A 20,833-nucleotide genomic window follows, 5' to 3' on the forward strand; every position below is an offset into this window, starting at 1 on the left:
AGTATCGATGACTAGTTGCTGTAACATGTCCTCAAGTGCAAACAAAAGTAACGCTCACCTGCTGGCTCTCAAAGGTCCAGGTGCTGTCAGGCAAAGATGCATCCAGAACGCTGATGACCTCCTTAAAGTCAGTGGTGCTTCTTGGCTTGACCAGTGTGAAATCACTGTACTCTGACATGGGAGACATGCACGACCTGAAGGAGTGACTTTGAGACATGACGTCACCTCCCAGAACCTCCACGTACTTGATGGGTCCATCGCTGTTGAGCTGAATGTGCAGATTTCTGTTGGGTTTCTTGTCCTCATGGCAGTGTGTCCGTCTAACGCAGCAAGTGGCGCCACTCGCGCTGCTCCTCATGCATTTGACGGCCAAGATGAGCAAAGTGAGCAGAGACAGCACGGACACCGAGGCCAGAGCCAAAATCAAATAAAGCGTGATTCTGCCGCCTTTCTTGCCGGCCTCAGACGCCTTGTGTCTCAGCTCCAACACGGGATCACTCACAGTCACGCCGTCCTCCAGCAGGATGGACAGCGTGACGGTAGCCGACTGGACCGGTTCCCCGTCGTCCTTGACCTCTACGATCAGCCTCTGAGAGGAGTCGTCGTGCTCGGACACGGCACGTTTAGTCCTCACCTCCCCTGTGTACAAACTGAGCGTAAACAGAGAGGCGTCCGTGGCCTCTGCCACTTTGTACGAGATCCACGCGTTGTGGCCCGAATCGGCGTCCACGGCCGTCACCTTGGAGAGGAGGTGGCCCGCCTTGGCCGAGCGGGGAACCCTCAGGTGGGAGGCGGCGTGGGGGGAGGGGTTTATGACAGCGGGGGCGTTGTCGTTCTGGTCCAGGATGAAAACATGGACGCTGGCGTTGCTGCTGAGAGACGGAGAGCCCTGGTCCTTGGCCTCAACCTGAACCTCGAACACTTTCACTTTCTCGTAGTCAAACGAGTGCATGCTGTAGATGCTGCCGTTCTCAGAGTTCACGTAAACGTACGACGACACGGACACGTCGTGCACTTTAGAGTCCACGATAGAATAAGACACTTTGGCGTTTTCACCAGCATCCAGGTCACTTGCAGACACGGAACATAAAATATGGCCAGGAGGGCTATTTTCCTTGACAAAAATCGTATAATGAGGCTGAGAGAAAACTGGTGGGTTGTCATTTACATCTAAAAGTTTAACCACAATTATTTTTGCACTAGACAGCGGAGGTTTTCCATAATCAGTGGCACTAATCTCAACGCTGTATTGGTCATTTCCCTCCCGATCAAGCGGCCCGTTTGTCACTAATGAGTAGTGGTTTGAGACAGACGGATTTAATTTAAAAGGAGATTCAGGGGCCAGCCGCAACGTGACTTTGCCATTGTCTTTCGAATCGGGGTCTCGTGTACTTATGAGAGCAATAACTGTTCCCATGGCTGAATCCTCCGGCACCGGGCTCGTTAGAGACGTCACAATTATTTCGGGAGCATTGTCATTAACATCAATTATTTTTATTTCAACGCCACTGTGCCCCTCCATTTTTGGATTACCTTTGTCTTTCGCGGTAATGTCAAATCTGTGTAATGAGCTCGTTTCATGGTCTAAATCTCCTTTGACTGTAATATCGCCAGTAGCAGCTTCAATGTTAAATAATGATAAAATATCTAGTGACGTTTGCTCTGCAAAACTATATTCAATTTCACCGTTTAGTCCCTCATCTGCATCTGTCGCTTTCACTTGCAATATTTGTGCGCCTGGACTCGCCTTCTCGCTGACATTCGCCTCATAAAGCTGCCTCTCAAACTGGGGAGCATTGTCGTTATTGTCAAGGACTCTTATTGTAATTTCAGACGTCCCCGACCGGACCAGGTCGCCACCATCAACAGCCGTGAGGATGAGATGGTGAACAGGCAGCTTTTCTCGATCGAGAGGCTTTTCAAGCACTAGTTCAGGGATTTTCCTTCCGTCCTTGTGGGTTTTGACAGCTAATTTAAAATTGTCATTTTTGCTGATTATGTAGGAGCGGACAGAATTTGTGCCAACGTCAGGATCTTGTGCACTTTCTAAAGGAAACCGCGCACCAGGATTAAATTGTTCTGCTATTTTTATGATTTTTTCCTTTGTAAGAAAACTAGGAGAGTTGTCATTAGTGTCCAATATTTCAATCTCAACCCTATGCAGCTGCAAGGGATTGTCTATAACCAGCTCAAGGGGCAACAGACATGCCGCTCTTTGTCCGCACAGCTCCTCTCTGTCTATTCGATCAGTCACCAGCAGGTCTCCCTTCCCAAGGTCCACACTGAAATACTGCTTACCAGCCTCCGACGTTATCCGCAGTTTACGTCGATGCAGTTCAGAAACGACCAAACCCAAATCCTTTGCGAGATTTCCCACCACCGAGCCACGTTTTAATTCCTCCGGGATGCTGTAGCGGGTATGTCCGTCTATTGTGCTCCACAAAAGAGAGAAATGATGGCACCACCAAAGCAAATGCCACGCGGGCAATTTGTGCCACATTATTCCAGTGAAAAAAAAATCCAGTCAGGCCAATCCAAAATCCTCTAGAGATGACGCTAAAATAGCAAGTCTGTAATCCAGCGAAAAAAACTCCTCGCATCTATTAGTGATCGAAGAGGTAGGCATGCTTTGTGCGTATGAAGCCCTCCCCCAGCTAAAGCTCTACAGTGTGAAGGCAAGTGCGATGAAGCTGCAAGGCGACGCGATCTCTTTGTACACCTCTTTCTGTCATTGGTGGACAGCGAGAGCACGTTAGAGCCAATCGGCAGCGCTTCTAAAGCACAATAACGTCAGACACTACACACACCCACTCGGGCCCTCAAATACAACATTCTGTCCATTATTAATATACCAAACACTGCATATCATATTTATAGCAGTGGATTAACAATTTATAGGCCTCTTCTTTTTACTTTTATTTAAAAAAAAATATATACTATAAAATAAAAATATAAAACATGGTATGGAATAGATTATTATTTAAGTATCAAAATACAATCTAATAAATCCAATTTAACAACATCACCATCATGCATTTTAAATATCTAATACAGTACAGTAATGCATATTTTTATTGACAGCTCTGGATGTATAACGGCGTATCTTTAATTTAATTAACACACTAAAATACAAATATACAAGATAGTATATGAAATGTTTTTTTAAAATGAAATGAATGAATTAATATTACCGCATATTATTTCAATAATAATCATCATCAAGCTATAAATCTAACATATAGCCAACAATATAGAATTATACGTGATACATGACGTCAGTCGTCAGACAACATACTCTTCATTATTATGCTACTCAAATATAATTTTTCATAACATCAATTCAGTTAAATCATGTATTTTAATGTGTATTTAAAGGACATTAATACTTGTTTAAAAAAATACACCATGTAATGTACTGCATTTTTTTGTTGACATCAGTGCAGCAAAAAAGTAACATATTGTCTTCAATTTTATTAATGTTACAAAATGAAAATATAAAACATCGTAGAAATAGTTTTTTTCAAATATTGACACAAGTAAAATACTAATTTAATATGACAATACCTTGTTTCAAAACGTATAAAATTCGAATTAAAACGTGGAAATGACGTCACACAGACCTTCATTGTTATGCCACTCAAGTAGTGTTATGACAAAACGGAATGCATGCATTTTAATGTCAAAGGCCATTCATATTACAACAAAATACCAAATGTGTATTTTTATTTACAGTGGATGATGACTTAAAAGATTCGATTTAATTTTCCAAAGATAAAGTACAAATATTGAAAGTAAAACAATTATAATTTAATATTAGTTTATTGTAATAAACCGGTTTAATCAAATTTAATACTCAGTAAATTCCATTTTCATGTATGCTAATATTGAAAGGATAAAAATACAAACAGTAATTTAATATTACATCACTTTTAAAAATTCCATATTGACATAAAACATTATAAAACACTAATTTAAACATAATGCATAATTTAATACTTAAACAAATGCCATACTAATTTAACGCCCATTCCATTTTATTTAGAGCACGCATGCATCCTCTCTAGCTCACAAGGCTGATCATTGCCTTCCAGTGGCTGGAGAGAGCAAGTGCAGCCTGTAAGCACTTTATCTCATCCTCACTGCTTGAAATAATCCTGCCTGCCGCGCGAGCACGCAAAATACCCGGATGAAGGTTTGTAGAGCAAGCCAAAAGGGAGGGGGAGCTCTAACTGTGAATGAGATAAAGAGGAATACTGTACTACTAAACGATATATATATATATATATATATATATATATATATATATATATATATATAATATATATATATATATATATATATATACATATATATATATATATATATATATATATATATATATATATATATATATATATATATATATATATATATATATATTACATTATGTCCAGATTTACATGCTGTATATAGGTACTTACTGTATAATGCTTATCACGCTGTAACTGTGAGATACCAACTAACACAAAATAGTGTAAAAAGGTAAACAGATTCTGACTGTGCTGAAACTGTCACTGATATCACGCTGAAGAATTAAGCTACAATAAATCATACACCATTTCTAAAGATGTACAGTATAAGTTGCTTAGGAACATCATACATGTCACTTTTTCGTCGTGCTGCACAGCAATGTGGACGACAGAGGAAGATGTAGAGAGAAAGAGGGAGAGGCAAGCAGGGAGCGGCAAGGGTGGGGGGAGAGAGAGAGAGAGTCAGGGGAGACAGTCAGGGATTTGATTTCAGCACCACGCGAGTGGACAGCGCCACACAGGCGGCCAACTGCTGCATCTGCAACCCACGCTGAATAAAGGGGACAAATATCACCAGGCTCGAGGCACGACTACTGTTTGGTTCTACTAACAGTACTAATAGTACTAATTTTGAGTTACAGTACCTACAGCGGATGTAGGATTTGAAACAATGCAGAAGGCAGGAAGAAAAATACAGTTAAAACACAGTTTCATTATTTACATTACAACATTAGAATACTCAATAAATCATTATTAGTCATGATGTGCTGTATAGGGCTATACCAGTGAACGCTTTAATTGTGGAATGAATACAAATAAAAAAATAAAAATAATACACAGCTTCTCACATGAGTTATCCTATCATATTTTTATGCTGTCATTCAAACAAGTGTTGTTGTTTTTTTGACAGGCATAATATGAAGTCAGTAATGTTTGAGATTTCGAGTTATTGCATCTACAGTGTGAACCTTGCTATTTATTTATAATGTAAATCAGGGGTCACCAATGTCGCACCCGTGGGCAGCAGGTAGCCTCCCCACATGCACCAAATGAGTTTCTAAAAATGTTGTAAAAGTAATCATTTGAAAATGTAAACATTGGCTGGTTTATAAAGTGTTGGGTATTGATATTTATCATGTTTACTAAATATTGTGAGATATTGTTAGCATAATCAATGTCTTCACAAAAATATAATTACAAATAAAAATAATAACATATAGCCTAACACGTAATTAAAGATAATTAAAGCAAATTTGTTGATTCAAAAGTGTGTATCAAACTGGTAGAAAACTTCTCAATATGTTACTTACCGACCCATGATGTCAATCCTGCAAATTATATTTCATTTTTTAAAGTCTCTCATAGTGATGAAAAATCTAAATATTCAAATGTAGGATAAATACCTTGCTAAGCACTGTCTTGCTGATTTATGTAAACATAACCTTTTTTTTTTTGAACATGTATGGCACATTGTGGTTTTCATGTGTATTTCACAGTTTGAGCAAGACATGAAAAAGGCTAATCGCTCTCTTTTAATGTCTTGCAAGATTTATGAAGCATGTGAACAGATGTGTCAGCCAAAGTGGAAAGTCAGAACTAATATACTGTGTACAATTAAGTAGATGTTGACAATACTTTGTTTCTACACTCACAGAAATATTTTAAGCCAAACTTAAGATTTGTATAATTTTTTTTACATGACAAATTCCCATTTACTTTTTTTTTTTTTAACACAAATTCATTAATCTAATAAAGCCTATTTGAAATAAAGCCGATTTGAAATACATAATCGTCAGGTTTATGTATTTGGTATTAATAAAGTGTGTGTATGTATGTATGTATGTATATATATATATACGTCTGCATTCAGTTTCATCCCAAAAACATAAAAACTGGACATAAGTGTTTTTCACATAGCAGTATATTTATCGTTTATAGATAACCTGATTATTATACAATTCAAGCAATATATGTATTTTAAATAAATACTGTCATAATTATTAGAGTAATTATACTTTATTAATAATAAATACATAAAACTTGAGAATTATGGATTTCAAATATAGTCTTTATTAGACTAAAGAAAACGTTTAATATAATGCTTATTTGGTAGGTTTGTGTTAAAATTATCCCCTAAAAGTAAATTGGAATTTGTCATGTAAAAAATTACATAAATCTTAAATAAGGCTTGAAATATTTTTGTGAGTAATGTTCTTAAGTGTGTGTGTGCTTAATAGAGAAAATTGTCTTACCTTATTTGGTGAGAGATGGTTGAACAGGAGTCAGGGATGCAGGGATGGCCAGCAGTCGACAAGAAGAGACATGAAAGAGAAAATAAGACGAGAGAAGCGATACTGGTTAGACTGGTCGTTGGGACACGTAAGTTTGGACTTGACAAGCTTGGCAACCAACATACTTACCATGTGAATCAGAAAGGTTTGTTATTTGGGTGTGTTCAGCATGAGATTAGTTTTGTTACAAATGTCTTGTGCATTGCAATAGTTAATCTTGTTGACCGAAATGTGTTTCCATTTGTATTGACATTTGCTATAATAAGCCCTCAACAGTAAAATTAACAACAAAACTGTATTCAACTGAAAACTATATATATATATTTTAATGTGAATACAATTCTATATGGGTTCTCCTTGAGTGATCAAAAGACACAATAAATAATAGCAAGTACACTCACACATAAACAGTACTACTGTACTACATCATGTGTTTTTGGGATGGAAGAAAAATAACTACAACACTCAAAACACAAAATAATTATGATCATGATAATGAAATTCAGAATAAAATAAAAATAAAAGTGCTCTCAGGCCTGTTCCAAGCATAAATCCTCATCACAGCAACAGTGGCTCACAAAGACAGTTCCACTAAACCGACAGCAGGGGGCCTAGAGGCGATGGCCAGTGGCAAATGTTTTTATTCATGAGACACGTCAATCAATGCTGACTGCCTTTGTGCTGGCAGAAAATCAACAACAAAACAAAGCAGTTCATTTAAGTAAGCATCGTAAATTTTGTACCAATAAAATAAATAAATAGAGAAGTAAATATATTTTTGTAACATAATGCTAAACTGATCAAAACGTATATATGATGTATTGTAAACATATCCTGCTATGATCACTGAGGTTTGCTGTAACTAGGACAAACTACCCAAATAGGGCAGCTACAGCATCAATCACAAAAAATTGGGAAAAAAAGCGAACCATGATCACCCTCCACCCTGCCCCCTCCATCCTCCTCCTCGTCGTCCTCCTCATCATCATCCGTATCAGCCACCCCCTCCTGTGTGAGAGTGATGCACCTCTCTGCCCAAAACAGGGGTGCCTGCTGTCCTAGGCTGCACACGCACAAGGGCTGCCACTGCCGCTCACCCCTATCGCTCACAATGGTAAAGCCCTGCCAGTGAGTCAGCTTGTTGCCATGGTAACACATCCAACCTCTTGCATCCCACCAATCTCTTTCCTATATTTGCTGGCAACCTTCTCTTCTCTGCCATCAGAGAAGAAACATGGAAACAATAATGTGGAAAAGGAATATAGAAGAAATTAATAATTGTGATGTGCTCATGAACATTGGGTAAAATGGTAGTGTGTGTCCTTCAAAACAAAATAATAATCCAACTATTAGGCATAAAAGTGGCACTTAACAAAACATGGTGATATACATTAAGCATGAATATTGCACCATATGGTATTTTTTTTTAAATCAACTAAATAGATATTTCACTGAGCAGTCTTTCACTCCCTTTCTCTCTGCTGCAGAGTGGTGCAGCTGGCGCGGGGGAGGGGTGCTTGCAGACAAGCAGATCAGGAGCAAAAGAGGAAGGAAGGAAGGAAGACTTTGGGAAAAAAAAATGGTGATGGCACTGTGGCCATCCTTTACATCAGGAACGAGTACCACCACAATCATCCTGAATAAAATATACCTGACAGCTAAACAGAACCAAATAATACAATTGTGTGATGTAGTGATTTAGCCAGATTAGAGTTAAATACAATTAGAGACAGCACAGCATAGGAGTGTCTGTGTACAGCTTCTTAGACTTGGCTATTGTCCCATATTACTCTGTCCAGCTAATCTTGAATGTAATCCTGTGCAGACATTTGTGTTGTGGATGAACATTACACAAGCACACATTTTCAATTATTATTATTATTTTTTTTAATCTTACATTCATCTTCTCAATAAGGATGCTACCCTACTGCAAAATAAATTAAATATTGTTATATTAATTTCATATTGCCGTCAGTGTGCATCAAAATGAACCCTATCTTGCAGTCAGAGCAAAAGCCTGCCACGAGATCAGCCGATTGTGCATATTTAATGCACTATTTCCACACACAAATGCAGTATGCTAATGAACCTATTGTCATGCAGCTTGAGCAGACAGTAAACAAACTCATACCAGGCCAAGGACCGTGCTCTAGTTGCTTCTACACATTATCATAGTTTGAAGTCTGCATGCAGACAAATTCAATAGGCAGCACTTTAAACAATAATGCCAACAAGGATGAGAAAACAAGGCAAAAGAGGGTTAACAAAACAATTAATAAAGATGATGCTTTGAATACAGACCACACACTATTACCACCACATGATCTTCTAACAGTCAACATACACTCATTTGCCAATATATAGTGTGATTAAATGTATAAGACACTCTTAAGTAGGATGTTCGATAAACACCACTTTTTATAGACCAATCGAGTAGTTAACTCTTGCGTAGTCACCACTCACCGATACGTATAAGTCTTGATACATAAAAAATACATAATTTTCAAGTAGGACCTATATCCCAAAATAGCATGTTTCCTTAAAATAACATGCAATTATGCCAATTATCTATTCTTCTAATTTCTACTTCCTGATTGTAAAACAGTCACTTATACCGTGAACTAAGGCTGGTATCGGCCCAATATTGTACCTGGTGTCGGTGTTCACTCATCCCTACTCATAAGGAGGTTTGGGGGCTGTCCTAAAATTCTTTACATCTAATTCAAGATCTTTATAAAAAGCAAAACATTCTCCCCAAAATGGATAAAGTAAAAATAATGTACATCATAGTTAATAATCCTTGAAAAGTATAGGTATATAGAACTAAGGAAAATATTATAAAATAATTTCACAAAAAAGGTTATAATGGAGAAACCCCACTGCTGTATAAAGTACATTGTACATTTCTGAGTCGTCTGACTCTGGACTGCACATTCAACGATTTTAATATTAATGATATTCAATACATAAACTACCGTTGCAAGTTAATGCTTAGTTTTAATTAAACTAATTTAGTAGGCACCTTTTGTATTATGAAAACTACAACATGGCTGTCATGTCACACAAATAAAACTGAGCATCAAAATCCTTGTAAAGAAAGTTATTATAGTTGTATTGGTTTAGATTAAGATTGTGAAGTTGTACATAACTTTTTTCGAATACAACTTAATTTTTCATTGACAATTAGTTCGCAGCAAGACGTCCAAAACAGCACAGAAAGGCACCCAGTGTAAATTCATACAGTGCACAGTTTAAAAAAAAAAAAAGTCCCCCAAGTGTATCATAACAGCAGTTTTCATCAACCTACACTTGGAGCATCATTGTCCACTATGACACACAAGTGAATGTGTTCCTGACCAACGTCACACTAGCAGTATGTATGTGATACTGCTGCAGCTTTGAAGGCTAATAGCTGCCATTCAAAAATGAGTTAGCCTACTTTCACCCATTGTGAAACACATTCAGCCTCTGTCCTAGATATACATCCACTCATATTGTTACATAACCTCCCTCCATCCATCCCATCCCTTTTTCTTTCATTCCATCACTATTTCACACAGCCTCTGCCAATCACAGAGCATGCAGCCTAATATAACTGTTGCCATGCAAGGCAATACATGTTCTCATTTCAGCACACAAAGATGGCTGAGGAGCAAAATGGCTGCCTGCGCATCACAAACACAAGTGCTGCTACACAGGGCTGGCGGACCACACGCCTCTTCCCCTCCCCCACTGCCTGCCTCTGTCCTCCTCTCCATCACACTGTGTTCGCCCACTCAATCGCTGCAGATTCGGCACTGAATCTATTCAACCACACGTTAAAACAACATTATTGCATCATACTCATTCTAAATTGTCATCACCTGTGTCTATTCCTGTTCTTTCGTCCCCGTATGTAGCTGCATCATGCATGCTAGGGAAATAGGTCACTGGAAAAGTAGTGCACTGCATGCCTGTGTGGTTTTATGTGAGAGCTAACATGGCAAGTTTAAGCAGGGATAAAAGCCTGTCATTGGAGAGTTTGTATTGATTTTAAATCTAATAACGATGCTCTCTGATATAAACAACAATGTCTGATAAACCCTCACAGATCTACTCATGATAGAATATGTATGAAATTATTGCGGTTTGGAGGAAAAAAATGAATGTACCTAGGTGGATGGATGCGACCATGAGAGAAGACATAACAGACAGATGTTACCTTACATTTATGATACAATTATATCTCGTAAGATACACAATAAGTACATTTTATCCACTGGTAGAGAGTAAGTCAAATGAGTAGTAAAGTAGGGCTGCTCGATGATGAAGAAAATATTAATTACGATTATTTTGGTAATAATTGAAATCACAATTAGGACGATCATTTATTTTTTGGTACAAAACAAGAAAATGTTTACACGTAAAAAAACATTAAGACAAATACAATTACTGTATTTGAAACACTATAGTTATGCAAGTTCCTTTTGGATGAAACAAAATTGATTAAATCTGTAAGGCTATTTTAAAATTTAAAAAGGTGCAAATGTATAAATTTAAACAAACAACTCAAAAATTAGTATTCTTTTTTTTTTTACGATTATGATGAATTTGTGTAGTCTAATAATTGAAATTGTAATTGAATTTCGATTAACTACACAGCCATAGTAAAGTGCAATTATTTTACTTTAAATGAGTAAAAGTAAAATAATATATATTATAAGGACAAGAATACACAACTGTGCCTAAGTTGTGTTAAAAAAATGCAAACAGTGATTACAACCACACTATGGCTAACACAATCGTGGAACAACAGGAGAAAACTTACAACAAAAATAAAATACCAGAAAATAATGTGTGTTGCACTAAATACTTGAATATGAAGTAGACTAGAAATTGTGTTTTAAATGTTAGACATCTCAACAGATATTTAGTTTCAAAGGGGATATTATTAAATCTCACCTCTGCCACCAACGTTTCTGCATCTGCTTTCTGCCTGTGTAATGTCCTATTATTGTCTCCACCCAGAGTATTTTGACTGAATTGACGGGAAAACATCAGGTCGCTTTTCCTTGAATCAGTAGTTCCGCATACGTCATAGCTGAACGCCTGTTTCAGCGTACCGGAGCCGTCTATGTCGGCGTAAAGGGGCGGGTAGTAAGGAATAACTGGAAGTGTGCCGTTTGATTTGAGAAACATGCGCTCTTGACGCCACCTGTACACTTTGACTGATATGATAAGCAACAAGCAGGTGATGAAGAGGAAAGAGACCACAGCCAGAGCCAAAACTAAGTAAAAAGTCAGTTTTTCGTTGTATTCTTTGTCATGCGTGCTAAAATCAGTGAACTCTGACAGCACTTGAGGGAAGCTGTCCACCACCGCCACGTTAACAATGACTGTAGCTGAACGAGAGGGCTGCCCGTTGTCCTCCACTACAACAGTCAGTCTTTGTTTGACAGCGTCTTTATCAGTCACTTGGCGGACAGTTCTTATTTCTCCATTGTGGAGGCCCACTTCAAACAGCGCCCTGTCTGTGGCTTTGAGCACTTTATAGGAGAGCCAGGCGTTCTGTCCACAGTCCACATCCACGGCCACCACTTTAGTCACCAGATAGCCCACGTCTGCCGAACGAGGCACCATTTCGGCCAGCACCGAGCCGCCCGTCTGGACCGGGTACAGGACCTGAGGGGTGTTGTCGTTCTGGTCCTGAATCACCATGCGGATGCTGACGTTGCTGCTGAGGGGAGGTGTGCCTCCATCCTGCGCTCGGACGCGAATGTGGAACTCTTTAATTTGCTCGTAGTCGAAAGAGCGCACGGCCACTATCTCCCCACTCTCCGCGTTCACCGTAAAATAGGCAGAAGGTTCAATCCCGTTAAGTTTGACATCCTCAAGGAAATAGGAAATTCGTGCATTGTTCCCTGAGTCTTTATCGCTGGCTTTGACCGCAAGAAGCGGCACGCCAGGAGTGTTATTTTCAATGGCGGTGGCTGTATAAGATCCGCGTTCAAACACTGGGGCGTGATCGTTTACATCTGATAATTTCAAATTAATTGTTTTGTTAGTAGATTGAGGCGGGGTGCCCTCATCTGTTGCTGTTATTGTTATGTTATATTCTGGCACTGTTTCCCTGTCTAAAACGTCATCGGACACCAAACTATAAAAATTAAGTGACGATGATTTTATTTTGAAGGGGAAATCCTGGCTAATAAAACACTTAACTTCGCTATTTTTACCAGAGTCTAAGTCTTTAATATTTATCATGGCTATAGTTGTTCCCAGAGGTGAATCCTCTGGTATTGGATTAGACAGAGAAATGATGCTTATGACAGGCGCATTGTCATTTAAATCAACCACTTCGATTAACACCTTACACGTGTCTCTCAGCCCCCCTTTATCTGTTGCCTCGACGTCTATTTCATACAGTTTGACTTTTTCGTAATTTAGCTCACCCATCACAGAGATTTCGCCTGTATTTGCGTGCATAGTAAACACATAAGAGGCCACGTCGCTGTTGCGAGAGAGCGAATACACAACCTCCCCGTTTGCCCCTTTATCTGCATCTGTGGCAATAACTTGTAAAATATTCGTTCCCCTCGGTGTGTTTTCAGGTACAGTTACTCTGTAACGAGACTGTCTGAAAACTGGTGCATTGTCATTTGCATCCACCACGATGACGTTTACTCTTACAGAGCTCGATTTGGGAGGGTCGCCGCCATCATATGCAGTTAGAGTCAGCTTGTGCGCCTCCTGAATTTCCCTGTCTAATAAAGCATCTAGTATCATTTCTGCATATTTGGTGCCATCAGGACGAGAGAGTACATTTAATTTAAAATTATCTGTGGGGATAAGCTTATACGTATGCAGACTATTAGAACCTACGTCTGGATCTTTGGCGCTGTCGAGTGAAAAACGAGCCCCTTTCACAGCCGATTCGCTAATTTCAAAGTTTATTTCCTTGTTTGCAAATGCGGGCGCGTTATCATTCATGTCAAGAACTTCTATATCAACATGATGGAGCTCCATGGGGTTATTTAAAATAATTTGGAAATGCAAAGAGCAAGGAGACACTTGGCCGCACCTCTCCTCTCTGTCTATTCTCTGCTTAATTTCAAGCTTTCCTTTATCCAAATTGAGAGCAATGTACTCACTGCTGTCCTCTGTAAAAATTCTGGCCCTCCCGGATTTCAGTCTTTTTACATCCAACCCGAGATCCTGCACGATATTTCCAACAATAGATCCGACAGCCATCTCCTCGGGTATGGAATAACGGACATGAGCGACAGCCATATCCGCGACATACACACAGAAAAAGAGCAGCTTCCAAAACAAAAACAAATCCAACCACATTGTGTGTGTTTTTATCCTTCGAAAATTGAAATGGCTCGAATTTTGTGGGTAAACAAGGAGCGGTTCTGTCGAGGCCTCTATGCACGACACAAAATGAGACTGACTAAAGAAAGCAGACACTCAAGCTGATTTTTTTCTCTCTCCTCATATTGACCTACAGCGGCACTTAGAGGCCAACAATGGGATTGCAGTTCTTTAAATGCATGATACTATAACGTGTTATTCAAGTGAACAAACAGTGGGAACTATATTGATATTATAATACTTTAACCTCCAGAGGAGAGTCAGATTTGTGCAGGATTTTTAAAAATGATTTTGAACATAATCATGATCTCACAAATTTATGATTGTCATAGAAATGGTAACATGCAAATAATAAATTTGCATAATAGTAACGGAGGCCTGAGGAATGCAAGTGAGGCAACTAAAAGAGTAAAAGGAGACGAGTCGCTGTCCATGGTGCTGAAACAAAGTATAGTCTTGTATTTGGACATAGAAAAGAGTGAGTGATTTTTGTATTCATGCATCCATCACATAGATTTCTGGGGGAAAATTGTGACAGAAATGTACACTTGTTTTATCAAAATATGCTACTTTGCCTTTTAGAAATTGGTGAATGTCTCAAATTTCAGAAGCTCAAAAGCATTTGGATACTTGAGTCACTCGAGGTAGACTGGCCAATTGTGTTCCATCTCCTTGTCACTTCAAGACAAAATGAAAATGATAAATGCCTGGAGCAACCAATTTGAAGTTTGGGAGGTTTCCATGCAAGTGACAGAAGCCATTTTTAAGGTTACAAACAACAACATAAATGGATAAAAGAGATAGCAAAAACCTTATAAAACTAAATTTAGTACAAAAGAAAGAAAGCACTTCTAATCCCAACAACACACAAAAAAAGCTTTGAAGACCAAGAGAAGTCATCTTAATTGTATGAGGGAAGAATTTTTTTCTCAAGAATAACATCCACAATCAACGCCTAAATATAAAAAGAGCTAGAGTGCAATAAGGTCAAGGGTCAATATAAGGAGAAGCAATCACGAATAGGACAGTCAAATCGAATTTTTGTTCCGTAAACACAAATGTCTCCAATAGATTTGTTCTAGAATCAAATTGGTGCATATACTGTAGTAGCAAGAAGGAATGGAACATCATGTCATTAACATGTTTCAACGCATACTTTTTGAAGGCAAATACATTTCATATTCTTGAATGGCCAAATAAGTTCCCTGACCTCAACCCAGTAAATTATTTGCAGTGGCTGACTGTAAAGGGAAAGCCATTAAAGATTTGTCATTTTCAAATAGACCTACCAATAGCACTAACAATAACAAAGTCTAACCTCAATAGGAGAGTCAGGTTCATCCAGGATGTGCTTTTCCCTGTGAAGCTTCTGCATGGTCCCTGTAAAACTGGGGTCCATGACCAGCACATTGTGATTTGCAGCTCTGTCCAATTTGCAGTCACTTTTTCTGGAGTCAGTGGTTCTGCACACTTCGTAATTGTACACGTGCGGGAGGGTCCCAGTTCCCAAAGTATCCGAATACCGTGGCGGGTAATACGGAATGACAGGCAGGTTGGAGTGGTACAGGACGCGAGACTGTCTCCACCTGTACACTTTGACTGATATGATGAGCAGCAAGCAGGTGATGAAGAGGAAGGAGACCACAGCCAGCGCCAGGACTAAGTAAAAAGTCAGCTTGTCATTATACTCCTTGTCGTGCATGCTAAAGTCAGTGAACTCTGACAGCACTTGAGGGAAGCTGTCCGCCACCGCCACGTTAACAATGACTGTAGCTGAACGAGAGGGCTGCCCGTTGTCTTCCACTACAACAGTCAGTCTTTGTTTGACAGCATCTTTATCAGTCACCTGCCGGACAGTTCTTATTTCTCCATTGTGGAGGCCCACTTCAAACAGCGCCCTGTCTGTGGCTTTGTGCACTTTATAGGAGAGCCAGGCGTTCTGCCCACAGTCCACATCCACGGCCACCACTTTAGTCACCAGATAGCCCACGTCTGCCGAACGAGGCACCATTTCGGCCAGCACCGAGCCGCCCGTCTGGACCGGGTACAGGACCTGAGGGGCGTTGTCGTTCTGGTCCTGGATCACCATGCGGACGCTCACGTTGCTGCTGAGGGGAGGGGAACCTCCATCTTGTGCTCTGACGCGGAAGTGGAACTCTTTCAGTTGCTCATAGTCAAAAGAACGAACTGCATGAATGACTCCATTTTCAGCACTAACAGACACGTACGAGGAGACTGGCACTCCGTTCACTGAGGAGTCCTCCAGGATGTAAGAAACACGAGCATTCTGGTTCCAGTCAGCATCACTGGCTTTTACAGTGAAGACAGAGACACCTGGTGTGTTGTTTTCAACAATGTAGGCCTCATATGAGCTCCTCTCAAAGACAGGCGCGTTGTCATTCACATCTGAGATGTGCAAGGTGAGAGTGACGCTGCTAGAAAGGGAGGGCACGCCCTCATCAGAGCACGTCACTGTTATATTGTACTCACGTGACCTCTCTCTGTCTAAGTCACCATCTGCTACAATACTGTAAAAACTACTTTTAGATGTTACTTTAAAAGGTATATTATCATCAATGACACAACTTACCCTACCATTTTCTTCAGAATCTGGATCATTTACACTCATCACTGCTATCACTGTGTTGGCAAGCAAATCCTCCTCCACTGAAGTGGATGATGAAATAATTTTAATAACAGGAGTATTGTCATTTATATCACCCACATCTATAATCACTTTACTGGAATCAGATAGGCCGCCTCTGTCAACTGCCTCTATATCAATCTCATATTTTTGTGCCTTTTCATAATCTATAGGGCCTTTTAAGTGAAAATTTCCATCTTCAGTAATGTGAAATAATTTAGAAATGCTGCTCATGCTGTTTCCAATCATATAGCTCACTTCTCCATTAGAGCCTTTGTCTGCATCAGAAGCACTCACTTTAGTAATGAGAGTTCCTGATGGGGAATTTTCCTTTATGCTCACTTTATAGACATTTTGTGTAAAAACAGGTGCATTATCATTAACATCTAACACTTGAATTTGAATCTGCATTGTCCCTGACCTCAGCGGCTCACCTCCATCTTGGGCCGTTAAGAGCAATGTTACAAATTCATCTTTTTCTCTGTCTAAGGGCTTCTGTAAAATCATTTCCACTTTTTTACCTCCGTCAGACTGTCTGTGTAATTTCAACATAAAATTATCATTAGGCCTAAGCGTGTAGCTCTGAAGCCCATTCAAACCTATGTCGGGGTCTATTGCTTTCTCTAACATGAATTTAGAGCCAACAACAGCCGACTCGCTGATCTCCAACACCCTACCTTGCTTTTCAAATACCGGGTCGTTGTCGTTAATATCCGTAATCTCAACAGTCACGGGTAATATTTCTATCGGCTGCTCCAACGCTATCTGAAAATGCAGCGCACAAGGCGTTGTCTGGCCACAAATAGCCTCGCGATCTATCCTCTCTTTTATAAGCAGCACTCCCTTTTCCTTGTCGAGCTGGACATATTCAGCGCTGTCCCCCGTGTGGATGCGAGCTTTGCCCGATTGTAAGCGTTTAACATCCAGTCCCACATCCTGTGCTATGTTACCGATGAAGGAACCCTTGGCCATCTCCTCGGGAATAGAATAGCTGACATGTCCGAGCACCGCAGCAAAGCAGAGCACGCAGACAAACAACAGCGCTTGCCGTCTCATTGTTCAACCAGATGCCGCCGCGAACCCTCAAACTGCAGTCCTATTTCGCCGTTTGCCACGCAAAAAAAATAAAATAAAAAAATACAGGAAAGTGAAAGCCAATGCAATGGAATATGCAATGAAAATATTCCAGGGTAATATTCCAAGTGTGATATTCCATCTAGCACGAGCCGTGCGTTACGTTTGTATGTCCTCTCTCGACTGAGCAAGCAGAGGAGATGTGCTTGTATAAAATGTACACTTTAAAACATTTAAAGAAAGGGCAACAGCGGCCCGTTTAGGTCATACCATGTAACTGCACATAGTATGGACAATTATTTTTACAACCTTATTCTGAGCTCTCACTACAAAAGTTGAAACAAACATGAAAATAACCATATTATTGGTTGATAATATTATTGGTTAAAATATAACAGATTTTCATAGAGTAAATTATGATTACAAAACACTAAATGTATTCATTAATAAAAACTAAAAAGCCAACATTATATTAAATGTGGAAAGAATAGCACTTTCCGGGAATTGAGTCGAGGGAAAAAAAGATGCGATTCTGTCGCTGTCCAGCGTGCTGAGATAGCGACACTAAATGAAGGAGGCGAAAATGTGGCACTTAAAATTTTCTAACCTCAATAGGAGAGTCGGGTTCATCCAGGATGTTCTTTTCCCTGTGAAGCTTCTGCATGGTCCCTGTAAAACTGGGGTCCATGACCAGCACATTGTGACTTGCAGCTCTGTCCAATTTGCAGTCACTTTTTCTGGAGTCAGTGGTCCTGCACACCTCGTAATTGTACACGTGCGGGAGGGTCCCAGTTCCCAAAGTATCCGAATACCGAGGAGGATAATAAGGAATGACAGGCAGGTTGGAGTGGTACAGGACGCGAGACTGTCTCCACCTGTACACTTTGACTGATATGATGAGCAGCAAGCAGGTGATGAAGAGGAAGGAGACCACAGCCAGCGCCAAGACTAAGTAAAAAGTCAGCTTGTCATTGTACTCCTTGTCGTGCATGCTAAAGTCAGTGAACTCTGACAGCACTTGAGGGAAGCTGTCCGCCACCGCCACGTTCACAATGACTGTAGCTGAACGAGAGGGCTGCCCGTTGTCCTCCACAACAACAGTCAGTCTTTGTTTGACAGCATCTTTATCAGTCACCTGACGGACAGTTCTTATTTCTCCGTTGTGGAGGCCCACTTCAAACAGCGCCCTGTCTGTGGCTTTGTGCACTTTATAGGAGAGCCAGGCGTTCTGCCCACAGTCCACATCCACGGCCACCACTTTAGTCACCAGATAGCCCACGTCTGCCGAACGAGGCACCATTTCGGCCAGCACCGAGCCGCCCGTCTGGACCGGGTACAGGACCTGAGGGGCATTGTCGTTCTGGTCCTGGATCACCATGCGGATGCTCACGTTGCTGCTGAGGGGAGGGGAGCCTCCATCTTGTGCTCTGACGCGGAAGTAGAACTCTTTAAGTTGCTCATAGTCAAAAGAACGAACTGCATGGATTACTCCACTTTCAGCACTAACAGACACATATGAGGAGACTGGCACTCCATTAACTGAGGAGTCCTCCAGGATGTAAGAAAGACGAGCATTCTGGTTCCAGTCAGTATCACTGGCTTTTACAGTGAATACAGAGAGACCTGGTGTGTTGTTTTCAACAATGTAGGCCTCATATGAGCTCTTCTCAAAGACAGGCACGTTGTCATTCACATCTGAGATGTGTAAGGTGAGAGTGACGCTGCTGGAGAGGGAGGGCACGCCTTCATCAGAGCACATCACTGTGATATTATACTCAGGTGCAGATTCTCTATCCAAAGCCACTTCTGTTACTAAGCTATACAAGCCATTTATTGTGTTTTCTATTTTAAATGGAATATCACGATTAATGTGACACTTCACCTCTCCATTGCTGCCAGAGTCAGGGTCATTAACACTCAACATAGTGACAACAGTTTTGTCTGCAGAGTCCTCTGAAATGGAATCTGACTTGGAGAGTATTTTTATTTGAGGACTGTTGTCGTTTACATCAATGATATCAATCAAGATCTTACTTGAATCAGAAAGTCCACCATTATCTAGAGCCTCAATATCTATTTGTAGTACTTTTGACTTCTCATAATCAATGTCACCAATTAAAGCAACCTCCCCAGTTGCACTATTTATCTGAAATACGTCTGATAATCTGAGTTTGTTTTTTGATATGACATAAGATATTTGTCCATTTGAGCCGCTGTCTTTGTCTGAAGCGCTAACAGTTATTACACTGGTTCCTTTAGGTGCATTTTCACTAATAGTTGCTTTGTATAAAGGCTTAGTAAACACAGGGGCGTTATCATTTGCATCTAACACATGAACAATAATCTGCATAGTTCCTGACCTGCGCGGTTGTCCACCATCAAAGGCTGTTAATAACAAGGACATTTTCGCTTGCTGCTCTCGATCAAGAGACTTTTGCAAAACCATCTCCACCTTTTTATCTCCGTCTGCTTGGTTTTCTAATTTTAGCTGAAAATTATTGGTTGGACTGAGCGAGTAGCTTTGCAGCCCATTTGTACCAATATCAGCATCGATGGCTTTCTCCAGCACAAATTTGGAGCCGATGATGGTCGACTCGCTGATTTCAAAACGTTTGCTGCTGGATTCAAAACTCGGTACATTGTCGTTTATGTCTGTAATTTCAATAGTGATACGAAACAATTCCATGGGATTTTCTAGAATCATCTGCAAATGTAAAGCACAGAGCGTCGTCTCACCGCACAGCGTCTCTCTGTCTATCCTCTCCTTCACAAGGAGGAGCCCTCTTTCTTTATCCAGCTCGATATATTCCGTACTGTCCCCAGAATGAATGTGAGCTCTCCCGGATTTGAGCCTTTTCAGGTCCAAACCTAAATCATGAGCCACGTTCGACACCAACGAGCCTTTCTCCATTTCCTCCGGGATCGAGTAGCTGACTTGTCCGAACGCAGAGGGGAAATATAGAAGCAACATGAACAACAATAGGCCTGCTTGATGCGCCATTGTCTTAAATCAATATTCCATCGGTGTTCTATATGCAATCGGTAAAATTCATGAAAAAAATTAGCAAAAGAGAGAGCAGCCAACTATCCACGTCCGCGGTTAGTGAGTACTGGCTCGAAAATGACTGCTTTATTGTTGAGAACGTCATTGTGTAAAAAGGAGGGACTGACTAAAGCCCTGT

At 40.3% G+C, this 20,833-nt stretch overlaps 1 protein-coding gene across 44 annotated transcripts in view; it reads right to left on the bottom strand.

Moving 5' to 3' along the window:
* Positions 1-20,833, bottom strand: part of LOC144058703 (protocadherin gamma-C5-like) — a 252,513-nt gene that overhangs the window by 39,901 nt on the left and 191,779 nt on the right. For 2 of the 44 annotated variants that reach the window (XM_077577111.1, XM_077577094.1), the window contains exon 1: positions 59-2,666. The exons of 36 other annotated variants lie outside the window; for them this stretch is intronic. In XM_077577111.1, the coding sequence (XP_077433237.1) occupies positions 59-2,500 (2,442 nt within the window). In that variant the 5' untranslated portion in view covers positions 2,501-2,666. Of the gene's footprint in view, positions 1-58; positions 2,667-11,521; positions 14,015-15,251; positions 17,875-18,258; positions 20,787-20,833 lie in introns of those variants that run through there. 6 more of the 44 variants (XM_077577106.1, XM_077577129.1, XM_077577120.1 and 3 more) reach the window with 6 other exon arrangements.

Source organism: Vanacampus margaritifer, chromosome 10 (genome assembly GCF_051991255.1).
Source record: "Vanacampus margaritifer isolate UIUO_Vmar chromosome 10, RoL_Vmar_1.0, whole genome shotgun sequence".
Taxonomy (NCBI): Eukaryota; Metazoa; Chordata; class Actinopteri; order Syngnathiformes; family Syngnathidae; genus Vanacampus; species Vanacampus margaritifer.